Source organism: Vidua macroura, chromosome 31, assembly GCF_024509145.1.
Source record: "Vidua macroura isolate BioBank_ID:100142 chromosome 31, ASM2450914v1, whole genome shotgun sequence".
NCBI classification, from domain to species: domain Eukaryota; kingdom Metazoa; phylum Chordata; class Aves; order Passeriformes; family Viduidae; genus Vidua; species Vidua macroura.
This window is the reverse complement of record NC_071601.1, coordinates 1,403,336-1,416,459: the sequence shown is the minus strand read 5'-3', so window position 1 is coordinate 1,416,459 and position 13,124 is coordinate 1,403,336. Positions and strand designations below refer to the sequence as shown.

At 43.4% G+C, this 13,124-nt stretch overlaps 1 protein-coding gene across 1 annotated transcript in view; it reads left to right on the top strand.

The window, feature by feature from the left end:
* The first annotated feature begins 2,257 nt into the window (after positions 1-2,257).
* The window catches only part of MSRA (methionine sulfoxide reductase A), a 228,683-nt gene continuing 217,816 nt past the window's right edge, over positions 2,258-13,124 (top strand). The window contains exon 1 of the mRNA XM_054001624.1: positions 2,258-2,420. Within this exon, the coding sequence (XP_053857599.1) occupies positions 2,279-2,420 (142 nt within the window). The 5' untranslated portion in view covers positions 2,258-2,278. The remainder of the gene's footprint in view (positions 2,421-13,124) is intronic.

Sequence of the window (13,124 nt, the reverse complement as noted above, 5' to 3'; positions counted from 1 at the left end):
AAGTGGCACAGTGGCTTATTACAATTTAATACTTGGGATTCAGTGACAAGTCAGGGACAGGGCGCGTGAAGTGCCACGCAGACAGGGAACGCCAGGCTGATTCCTGCCCCCAAGAGCTGTAATTTTCCAGCATCAGCAGCCCCGCTGTCACTGCTCTGGATCCCAATCCTCTGCTGTTTTCAGCCTCATGAACAAAGCAGCTCGACTGGGTGATGGGTGACGAAGCGATTTTTCCTGGAGGAATTAATGCACTGGAAAGGGCACCCATGATTTAGGGAATACACAGAGTACCAACACCCGAGGACAGCACGTTCAGCCAGCATCACTGGCGTCGAGGCAAGGCTGGCTTTTCAGCAGCTGGAATTTCGGAGCACATCAGGGCTCTGGAACACCTCAGCCACTTCACCTTTGAGGCTGAGCAGCCAAACATGAGCCTGTTTTTCTGCCCCTCACCTCTGACTGCCCTCAGTTCACGCAGGAAAGATGGCAATGAGAACAAAACTGGTCACTAAGAGGCAAAAAAAAATTCAAGCTCGCAGGTGAAGACATTAATTCTGAGGGTAAAATTCCATTGCCATCCATTGTGACACTGAGCAGTGTCTTAGGAACATTTCTTAGGAACATGCTGGCAGAGACGTGTGGTGAAAATGAAGAGATGGGCAGTGTAAAACCAGCGGATGTCGTCATCTTTAGTGGTTTCTTACAAAGAAAGAACTGGGAATTGACACCGTGACCATAATGAGAGAGTAACTAATTAGGTAAACACATTTCAAATGAAATTCACACTTTGTTATTGAGCATTTCTGGTTCTTACTGACTTGTACTCTCAAAACATCACAGTTATTTATCACAAACATCTCTATGCTCACTCATTATTCAATGGATTTTCTCCAGGTTATTACAAGATATTTTTGTAGGTCACCTGAGATCCTCTCCAGTCCTGACCTCAGTAATTTTACTTGCCATTAATTAGAAATTTTGTTCATGTAAAAAACCTTGAAAAATTGACTGCAATCTTGGGACTACTGTGCTCAAAGAGGATTTTGTTCACCTTTCAAACACAAAACAAGGAACCTGAAAGCTGAGGTGGGACAGTTCTGTTTCTCCTGTTTCTGTCTGAATTTTTAATTCAGAAAGAAAACCTCACTCCTAAAACATGATTTTCCCACTCCTCTAGATTGTTTCAAGAGCACCTGGGAATTCTCAATATTGCTGTAAATATCCAACACCTTTATATACATGAATCAAATTCTAGGCTTCCATGTAAAACCCAGCTTGATTATAAACTGAATGGAACTGCATCTGTCATAGACAATTTTTTGAGAGAATTACCTGACCTTCCTCTCAGACTAGGCATCAGTCTGTTTTTTTATCATCTTCTCTCTATTCAGCCAACAACTCAAATTTTTCAAAACCCTCCAGATGAATTTTGTAAACAGTTAATATCCTGTTTCTTGTATGGTCCAGTGGAAGTGTCCCTGCCCATGGCAGGGGGGTGGAATGACATAAACTTTAAGGTCCCTTTCAACCCAAATCATTCTATGATTGTTTGAATATGCACTGTATTACCCCCAAAACTACAGAAGATATTTTCCACAAGCACTCACACTCTGATCACTTTTCATGTTTTTATTGCAAACATAGGTACAAAAATTCTCCCTGGAGATTTATGTTATTTGGAACATATTCACTGAAAAAATACTCTGCAAAATTGGGATGATACAGTACGTTGGCTAAACACAACACGGGAGACTCCTGTCAAAATTAACAACCAGAAAAACCATGGAAAAAAAAATTAGAAACATATATATTATTGGGGGTTGGAAATAAGCTCAAATGCCTCTTCCAACCCAAACCACTCTGGTAATTGTACAAATAAAACGCATTACTGCATGAAAGGAACGTGTAGTGTGTTTTCTTAAATGAGTCTGCAAAAGCCCCTCTAAAACCGGGAGCGTGGACAGGCCGGAGGGTGGATGTGACACGGAGGAGGACATGAGGTGGAAGCAACGTTGACCCCATGAGGGTCCCAAAACTTTGGGAACAACGCCGCGGGCAGACTTCAGAGCAAGCAGCATTCCACAGAGGCGCTTCCCAGGAACGCGGCCCAGCGGGCAGAGCCCATGGACAGAGTTATTTCGGGATAAAGAGTCCCAGAGGACACCCGGGGCGTTCCCCTGAGGGAGCCGTGCCGCCTTGCCTTGCCGCGCCGCTCGGCAGGGGGCGCGCTCCCCGCCCCTCCCTCCACAGGGCTCCCTCATCCCCCCCCCAGCGGGCGATGCCTCCGCGCCACCACCTCCACCTCCTGCTCTTCCTCCGCACTCTCCACGGCTCCGCCTTCGGCATGGGCGACTGGGCCTCCCGCCTGCCGCAGGCGGGCGAAGCGCTGCCCGGCAGGACCCAGCGCATGGCGGTGCCAGGTAAGTGCGAACTCCGTTTCCCTCCTCTCCTTCCCCGTCCCCCGCTCCCGCCGCCTCGGCCGCGCGCCCCTTCCCCGCACTGCGCGTGCGCATGCGCGGTGCCCTGGCGGCGGCGGGGCGGGGCCGACGCGGCGCGTGCGCGCTGAGGGGCGGGGCGGGCGCGTGGGGAGGAACATGGCGGCGGCGGGGGGGTGCGCGCCGTGATGGGGGGACGGGGACAGGCGGGGTAAATGTGCCTTGGGAAGGGGTTCGTGTCGAGGTTCGCTCGCGCAGTGATGTTTCTTGTGTGCCGTAAGAATAGGGATGGGCGGGTTGTTGGAGCAGCTAGCGAGCGCGGCTCCTCTTGGCCCAGAGAAGCTGTGGCTGCCCCGTCACTGGAAGTGTCCAAGGCCAGGCTGGACGGAGCTTGGAACAACCTGGGATAGGGGAAGGTGTCCCTGCACGTGGCAGAGGGGTGGAACTGGGTGAGGTTTAAGATGCCTTTCCACCCAGAACCATCCTGTGATTATTTTCCATAATTGCTCTTGGCTATCTATTAATTTTTTCTTTTTTTACTGAAGCTAGCAACAGGGTTTTAAGCAGATTTCCATAGCCCTTACTGGTTTTGTTAAATAATAATACTTAAAAATAAAACCATGACATGCTGTGTATCTTCTGTGGGTGTTCTAGGAAGAAATCCTCCCCTGTGAGGGTGATGAGGCCCTAGCACTGGTTTTCCAGAGAAGCTCTGGCTGCCCCAGGGTCCCTAGAAGTGTCCAAGGCCAGGTTGGAGCAGAGCTTGGAGCAATCTGGGGTAGTGCAAAGTGTCCCTGCTCATAGCAGGGGATGGAATGAGATGAGCTTTAAGAATGAGATGAGCTTTAAGGTCCTTTCCAACCCAAATAATTTTGTGGTTCTGTTTGCAAAGTGCTTTTAAGTTCTTAATAATTCTTCCTATTATTTTTCTCCTTTGAGTAGATGTGTGCTGTGAGGTAAGCAAACTGGCAACACAGAATTAATGAGTTTACTTTCTGACAGTCCTCCTAGGAACTGAAGGTGTTCCAAGATGACTGTCAGTGCTGTTCAGGAGGAATTTTAGTGGCACTGAGGTGCTCTAACACGTGTATTGGATAGTTCACATATGAGGTATTTATTGAACAAGGTGTTATTTATATGTATCTTTGCTGCTGGCTCCTGTGGACCCTAACAAAGTATGAGAACTTCAGGCTTAAAATAAATACTTACACACCTTAAGTGCATAAGTGCTGGTGGAAGAATTATAAATGGATGATGGCATAAGCCCAGTGGTCAAGAGGATAATAAAACCTTGCATGTTATAGATACTTAGTAAAAAGCTGAAGGTAGTGATGAAATTAATGGCAGCAGGAAGAATGTTATTTCTGCTGTAGAGAAAGTGGACTCAGAGGAGGGGTGCAGAGGTGGGGTTTGTGCAAGTACAGCAGTGAACTCCAGAGATGACACCAACAGTAGCACATTGCCTGGATTGAAGTGGCAGCTTCATGTTGGTTGTTGAGAAAACAGGAGACACACCCAGCTCATTTTATGCTAGGTAACTGCATGAGTAGAATAATTTTGGGCTGCTGTAGAAAAAGCATCCTCACAAGAGCAAATACAATTTTTAAGAATGTTTTTCTGTGGCTAAATGTGGTATTACGTATGTAATAACAGCATGGTCCTTCAGTGAACTGTCAATCTTAAGATGTAAATTGCTCAGAAAAGAACGGCAATTAAAATTTAAGCTGATGACCAACTCAAGGCTGATTGACCTGGCAGACCCTTGCCATGTTATAATGTCTTTTGTGAGTCAGGAACAGAACTGGATCTGGTATTCCAGGTGAATTCTTACCAGTACAGCACAGAAGAGTGGAATTTTTCTTTTTTCTGCAGTCCAGAGTCACAGTTTGCTTTCTCTGTGAAAATGTGCACTGTGAGCACATTTAACCTGGCATCCAGCAGAACCACAGCTCCTTCCCAGCAGCTCTGAGATCATCTTGCTCTTCTTGTTGACCTCCCTGAGGTTTCTGTTGGTGTAGACCTGGAATCGTTCCAGGTCTCCTCGGATAAACCTCTGCTGTTTGCTGTGTCTGCTCTCGGTGTGTGTTGAACGCTGCCCTCAGATCTGCTGAGCGTGTTTTCTGTCACATCACTCACTTTGCTGTTTCAGCTGTGGAATGATTCTGGCCCCAGCGTCAGCCCCTGGGGTCACCTGCTGCCCACCAGACATGAAGGTATCGATCCCTGCCTTTGGAGGCTGCTGCTCCTGCCCATTTTTGACATGCAGGCTGTTCCTCCAGCCAGGACTTTGTCAGCTTCTATAGAAAATGTTGGGAGAGAGGGTGTCAGAACCCTGCTGAAGTCAACTCAGCCTTGCTCTGCCTTGCTCTGCAGAGCCATCATTTCAGCCTACAAGGGCAGCTCAGCTGGACAAGCATGATTTGCCTTTGGTAAATGTGTTGGTTATTCTTGATTACTTTCTTGTTCCCCAGTTGGAAATAATTTCTAAGAGGGCATTCTCTGTGATATCTTCTGGGACTGAGCTGAAGCTGAGCATCCTATATCCCCTCAGTTCTGTTTTTCCCTTTCTTAAAAGCAATTTTTACTGTAGCCCAGTTCTCATCATCAGAGATCCCCAAGCACTCTGGCTTTTCATTATTTCTGATCCGTCACAGTGTTCTGATGGCTGCACCAGCAAACTTGGCCTCCCAGCTCTGGAAAAACTCCATAGGGCTCCTTGGTTTTAAACACATTTAGCTTCTTTAAGTAGCCATAACCCATTTTTCCTCATGTTGTTTGGTGCTTTTCTTTATGACTGTACCAGCCTGGAGAGGTTTTGGAGCACTTGTTGTTTCTGGAGACTTGTGCAAAAGAGGTTTTGAGTACTTCAGTCTTTTCTGTACACACTGCTAGGCTGTCTCCTGTATGCATCAATGCACTTTGATTTTTTTCTGAGCTTCTTTTTACTCCTGTAATTTTTGTGGATTCATTTCTTATTGTCATTTGTGTCCCCAGCTAGGCTGAACTCCAGCTTTGTCCTCGCTGATTTTGTGCCTAAATGCTGAGGTGGTGCTTTTCGTTGCCTCCTTTGTTTTTGGTCTCTGTATTTTAATCCATTAAGCAGCTCTGTGTTTCTGATGAAGTTCCCACTTTTTCTACATGATGTTTTGTTCCTTAACTCTCTTAGAAAGTTTTTTTTTCCCAAATTTAGACTACCTTGAAGAGCCTTTATCTCCCTCTGGCAGTCTCCCAGGGGCTTCTACCTCTCAGAGGCTGCAGCTCCTCTGAAGGGACAGTGGAGGGAAGCCCCAATCTCTGCTCTCTGTGACCAGGGCCCAGGGAACAGCTGGGGCTGTGTCAGGTTTAGGTTGGATATCAGGGAAAGGTTCTTCCCCTAGAGGGTGTCAGGCACTGGAACAGCTCCCCAGGGAATGGTGACATTCCCAAGGCTGCCAGAGCTCCAGGAGCATTTGGACAACACTCTCAGGGATGCACAGGGTGGGATTGTTGGAGTGTCCTGGGCAGGGTCAGGAGTTGGACTCAATGATCCTTGTGGGTCCTTACCAGCTCAGGAGATTCTGTGATTCCATGGTAATTCCCTATGTAAGACAGAGTTCTCCACGTAGAAAATGCTGTGTACCTTTCCAGCCTTCCTTTGGATCCCTATCTTCTGGTTACTGACAGGACTGTTTCCCTCTGGAGCTCTGTGCTCTCAAGGAGTTGTGTTTCAGTAGAGTGCAGCTCCCCATCCAGTTTTTCTGTGCTAGGAAGGCTTATTCCTACATCCTGCACAACCTGTTCTGATCCCTGCTCCAGCTGTGTGTGCTGTGCCAGGTCTCTGTCAGTCACATCAGAGGTCTGTGACCACACCTGGACATCCAGGTGAGCCAAGCTCTGCCTTAGGGTGCAGACACTTGAGGAAAAGTTCTGCCAGAGCTTTCTGGACCTTGCAGTGTCCACCCTCTTCACCTTCAGTGATGTTAGCAGCCTTTTACTTTCCTAGGTGAAGAGCTGCAGAACATTTAGCTCCTTGTCTCTTGAAGATCCCATTGATTTCCTGCTCCTCATCCTGATGGGATAAATCCTGATGGGATAAAACATCCTTGGAGCTCCTTCCTTGTGCTGCAGCAACCGCGTCTGCCGCAGCAGAGCTCCCAAAAGTGAAGCTGCTGTCACTGCTGAGATCCCTGTGGAGGAGCACCTGGCTCTTCCCAGAGTTCACCTGGAGGAAGATTGAAGTTCCAGAGATGTTAGTGCACACTGAGGATCCAAGAAAATCATGCAGTTAGACCTGGATAAACCGCTCTGCGTTAGCTGAACGGAATGCAGACATTAGCAAACTTCACTTACTTTTTTTTGTAAGCAAGTTGAGTTTATCAGGTTTTGTACAAATTTCATAATCTGGGAATTAAAGTTTGTTGTGCACTTTTCTTTCCTTGCAATAGAGCATCTGCATTCATTTTTTAAATTGCTTCTTTCATATCCTTGTATAATGGTGCAATAAGATGTGGTGCCTTATAGTAAAAACACACAATATTTATTGCTTCTACCTTTCTAATATAACTCTACTTTTCAGTGGAAATTTTAGTTTGATTGCTGCTGAAACATGGCTGTGTTTTCTGAGTATATGAGGATATATTGCTTACACTATTTAATGAACTATTTTATTTTATGACAGTGGTAGGAGCAGTAGTCAAGGAGCCCCATGAATGTAGATGTTGAATAACATATATATGTATATATACACACACACAGAGTTTTTTCCCTGCTAGATATCCTGAGGTGGCAATGTGTAATAAACTAAAAGAATGTTTTTACTACTGTTCCCAATGAGCAGTGTCAGAATATCTTTTTACAAATCTGTAGTGACTTAACTTTTTTGAGGCAGAGAAAATCCAGCTCATGGGTAGAGAGCCTTAGGATTGTTTAAACCCATTAGGCCTCTCAGCTTTATAGCTAAAGATTAATAGAGCAGTAATTACAAATGTGAAGGAGGTCATGGTGAATTTTAGTCTGACCTTCTGTGTAAAAAAAAAAAAAAGCACAGCATTGCCATGAGTTAATTCTTGCTTGAATCAGATCATGCTCTTTAAAAAAAACATTGATTAGAAATTTCATTTGACAGAGAATCCACATGCTCTCCCTGTTAGTCTTTTTTACCACTCTTAAGACACTGAACAGAAATTATTGTGGTCAAACCAGTGGCTTGTGGTCTAGTACTTCCATTTGTCTCACCACCATGCTCACCATTACACTCAAAATAAAGAATAAATTGAAAAATATTCATGTTTATTTCCGTTACTGGTTAAAAGAATTTGTAATAATGAGCAAATACAAAATTTTTTCAGACATGAATTCAGTATCACTGTATTTTAGGTCTAAAATAAAGATTCCGGAGATCATACCTCAGGACAAAACCTCAAAGTTCATCTTAAGGTTTAGGAAGATTTGTTTCTTCAAATTTTCCACCACGTTGTTTATGTGGTACAGTTCTTCATAATGAATTAATTAGTTGTCCATTTTTATTGAGATTGTATGAAATATGGGCCAAAAAAAACGAGACTTGGTTTCCATTGCAGTTCAGTGGAGTGTGTTGAGTAACAATGTCATATGTGGTTTAGCATTTTCCAAATTGCAATTTACCTTTCTAACTCTAGAAGAGTTAATTACTTATTTCTTCATTCTAGGAGACAGTCTTTGCCTCAAACATACTCAAGCCATCAATTTCCATAAATTATTAAATTTCATTACAGTTTTGTTGTGTATGCCAAGATTGAAAGCAGAATGCACAGCAGAGAAACACCTCACCCCAGTGATTGTTTATTATCTGAAAAGACTTCTCAAATTTGTGGTTACAACTTCTTTACAGATACATTCAGGATGAATTTTTTTGGAAATCCTGCCTATCGTGGCTTTTTTTAGTTCTCTAATTTTTTTTTGTGGGCTTTGTCAGGTAATTATATTCACACACTAAACACCTAATTTTCAAGCCAACTGTGCAGCTGTAAATATTGTGCTGTCATTAGAAAAACAGGAATTACTTTTAACCCTCCCCTCCCGTTGCATTTTACATTTTGGAAGGTGCTGCAAGGAGTAGCAAAGATTTAAGTCAATATAAAGAGATTTTTTTTGCTGTTGTTTGCATGTGCTTTTTTTGCTCTTGGCAGCTGGAAAACAACAACCCAGAGGAAGTGAACAGGCACAGAGGATGCTGGAGAGATGGAAAGCATACAGGAAATATATTTACAGAGCTGCACATCCAGCTGCCAAATGCTGCTCTTGAGGTGGAATAACCTTGATGGAATCACCCTGTGCTTACTTATCACCTCTCACTACATCCCAAGAGAAAGGGTGACATCATTCATCACTGAGCCCCTCAAAAAAATACAACAAAAAAGTGGGGAAAAAAAAAAAAAGTCTGTTGTTCGAGTCCCTGGAGTTCCTGGAGCTCTGCTTAGCATGCGGCTCACAGCCGGGGGGTGCGGAGGAAGCGCTCCCGGGGCTTCTCCTGGCAACAGCCCGGGTTGCTGGGAGACAGCAGCGCCTAAATGGGGAGAAACTTCACCCAACTGGCAGCCTCGTGCATCCAAATGAGGCTTGGTGGAGGCTTCTCGTGCTGATGCTGTAATTTCCCTCTCCGAAATGAAAAAGGAATCCAGAGGATCTTTACCTAGAAGGCTGTGTGTGGATGCTGCTCTGAGGGGTCATTCAGGGTTGTGTAATAAAAGGGGATAATTATTCCTGGGTGAAGGTAGTTGTGGTACACAGGGTTCAGGAGCTTCTTGTTGCTGCTGTTTTGAAAAGGGATGTAAATGTATGAATTTGCCAGATTTGGGGTGTTAAACCTATGAGTTATGAGAGTTAAACACAAGGTTGTACTTACTCAGGTCATTTTTCCTGACTAGGGAGTATTTTCTCAGATTTTGTCTGAGTGCTGGGATACATTTGGCTGCTTTGGCTGATTGTGTCCATTTACCTTTAGTGCAGGAATGATCCTGCACTACACATTTAGGTAACATTCTGCCCTGGATCCCACATGTTCCTCCATAATTAAGTGAATGCACATCCCAGGCACAATCATGGAATTCGGTTTCCCACTGCCTCTCTTTCCACAGCAGATCAGAGACTGTGGGACAAACTTTACATTGCAGCAGGAACAGAGTGGACAGAGCACTGGAAGGGGCTGGGTGGTGCTGCAGCAATACCCAGAGTTTGGCTGTCACAGGTAGAACAGGCACTGGTGTGTTTGGTTCATCAAAAGATGTTTCAATCAGGGAAATAGTGCCCAAAATGCTGTTTCTTCCACTGGCTGCAGGAGGGTCTGGTGACCAGTGCAGGGTCCAGTGACCAGCTCCCATGGAAGTGTCTGTGTGATAACCAGCCACAGACAGAGCCCTGGCTTTGCTGTATTAATGACCTGTCCATGTAGTTGATATTCAGTATAAAGCCTTAAATTTTTTAGAAATTTATTTATCGCCCAGGGTCAAAAGCTGTATTTTTATTTAACTCTACACCAAATACCAGTTCACAGAATCAAAGTTTTTTCCTTTACTTTCTTTAATTTTCCTGGTTCATGCTTGTATACAATATTGCTAATAATGAAGGAAGGAATTTCCAAAGTCAGGTTATCCAAATGAGAATGAAGTTGTTTACACATGGAACTGCAGAGATGCAGCATCTTTAGTTCCTTCAGAACACACAAGGAGTAAATAATAAAACTCACTTTAATTGATTTGAGAGAAGATAAGTGCAGAATAGCCCTTAAGGCAGATTTAAGGTAGCTTGAATATTTCAGATACTAATTCCTGTGTCTTAGTCCTTCTCTGTTTCTTTGATATACAGTACTTCCTTTTGAATTTTTTCAGCTTTGAAAGCTTCTCTGGTTTAATTAATGTCTTCCTGTCAAATTTATACCTTCAACATACAGTGGTGTACATTGCTTAACTTCAGGTTTATGTACTTTTTATTGAATTTATTTTTACTTTGCAATCATTGAATTATTTGGCTTATAATTTATTGTGTGATAGGCATTGCTTTATCCTTCCATGCTTATCTTTTAATTATTATGTATGGAATTTCTGTGATATGGATACATTTGATTATTGCACTTACTTTGTTGCAAATTTTTATGATCCGTATGAAACTTGCATTTAAATTTCCAGTACAATTAAAATAATGCACATAAAAAAGCCCTTAGTACAAATCAGATGAAAACCTGTGCAATAAAACCCATCGCAATCCAGGGATGGTTATTGCAGTTTCTTATGTATTGCTCGTAGTTAATTCCTGTTGCGTATAATGCAAAATTTGAATTAGTGGAGATTATTTGGGTCTTTATTTTTGAAGATAAGATCTTATTTTCTGTTGAGAAATGTGGCCAGGTAGATGATACCTGTATTTTTACTGTAGTTTGGGCTTGATTGCTCAGGAATTTGACTTTCTAGGAGCCTCCAGAAGTGCTTTAAGGAATGCCCACATTTCAGGAAACAGAACTGAGAGGAAACAGGAAACAAAACTGGCTGAGAAACAGAACTCCAGTGGAAACTAATTTTATTAATGTCCTCAATGTGAAATAGAAATCCCTCATCTTGAGGATGTTTGTTTAGGCTTGAGGACTTCGGGGGTAGAGATTTGGTGCCTGAGGCTCTGGCTCAAAACTTTGAGGAACCCAGTGAGGAATGAGAAGTGTTGTGCAAGGGACAGACAGTGGAAGTGTCCTTGTGTTTCTGACATTGCCCATCACTGTTTACAGGCTCAAATGTACTTTTTGGTTCATCAAACATTCAACTCCTGAAAATTTCATCCCAGAACTTCTGAAGTGGGAGCAGGAATTGAGGGCGTCTGGCATTGATGACTTAACAGGCTGAGGGAGGAGAAGGATGACTCCAGACAGCCCGTGGTGGGACTGGCAGGGACTGGTACTTGTGTATGGCAGAATGGGATCACAGGATGATCCAGGTTGGAAGGGACTTCAGGAGATCACTGAGATTTGGATCAGTAGATTGGCAGCTGATCTGCTCCTCTTGGAGAGAAAATGTCTGTAATCATCTGCTCCTCCCAAATGCTGGGTTTACATTTTAAAAAATGGCAAAATTCCGAGTCAGGGAATCAGTGGCTGATTTAGCAAACTGCAATAAGATTTCATCTAAGGTCACCAGAATCAAAATAACTGCACCAGAGATAACATTACAATATATAGAATCTATGTGGACTGTTTATATTGCTTCTTTCTTTTGTTTATGTTCTTCCTCAAGGATTCTTCTTCCTACCTAAACAGGGATATATAAACCTCCTTTCTGCACTTACTGAGCTTGTCCTGGGGAGCAGAGATAAAATCTCATATTGAAGATGTTGCACTCAGACAACTTCTAATAAAATAAGCTTCTCACAGAATAATAATGCTTCATTTCAGTAGGACCTTGAGTGACAATATTCCAAGTTACCACTCAGAAAGGGAACAGGAAAGGGAAGAAATGAGCAGGCAAACCAAATGTAGAGGGTGGATTCTTAAGCAGAATGTCCTAGTATGTTCTAATATGTCTTTAATATGAAGAAGAAAAATACTCATAAGATGACCTAGAGACAAGTTTACAGCTGGTTCTTAAGATATTAATTTCAGAAAGTCAGAACTTAGAAAAGATCCTTTTTTTAAAAAACAATTTTAGGATGTTCTGACACTCCACTTTGTTAGCATTTCTCATAAATCCAGCCATAAATGGGTATAACTGCCCTGGAGTCCAGCTGCATGCTCTGGAATGAAGCAGCAGGACCAACGGCCCATCTGTTTGCCACATTCAGTTCGGAAGTTCTGCTTCTGAAAGGTGTCTTCTCATGTTGTTGGCAGGAATTGAACACAATTCCTGTTTAAAACCCGAGTTTTGAACACTGAAAGGATTTGGGGAAGGACCTCACACCTCTTATCTTCCTGTTGAGTGGCTTTAATGCATTTGTTCTCTTACCAGTTGTCTATACTTCTTATTTCTTGTAACCTGGTCCCTTGTGCCATTCTTAGCCATCAAATTACTTTTCAAATGACCTGGAATGTTGTAGATGTACTTACCACACTGGAAGATGCTGTCTTCTACTGAAGGAGGATCTCATCCCACTCAGGAAAAGCTGGATGCAGCCTATCACTGCATTCCAGGGTGGGAATTGCAGATTGTTTCTGTGATTGTGAATGTGCCCCTGGCTGGGGACATGGAGATGATTCAGATCATCCTTAAATCCTTGGAAAGATCCTGGGTATGCCCTTTCCCTGGTCAACCAGTACATTCCTCTGAAATTCCTGGATTTGGTACCGTTCCCAGTTGACAGTTGGGCACAACATGTTTTGGATGTTGTTGGCTGTGCCTGGGCTGGTGACACAAGTCCAGAGGATGGGATATGGAGGAGCCATCAGCAGGATTTGAGTGCCTCTCCATCCAGTCCTTGGTGGCGTGGAATTGCAGATGCCCACACTCACCCTTTTGCATTAACTCATTTTTTCTTAAGTCCTTGTTTAAGGAGTCATCTTTGTGTTAAACATTCACACACCAATTAAAACCTACTCAGTGTTTGGTTTAGTTTGCAATAAATAAAAGCAAACTTTTTGAATGAGAGGCAAAAATATCACCAAATGTGTATTTTATCCTTTTGGATACCTGTGCACAGACATTCCCAGGTACTCCTGTTGTGAAAGTATTAAGTATAATGGAAGTGGAAAATAAGGAA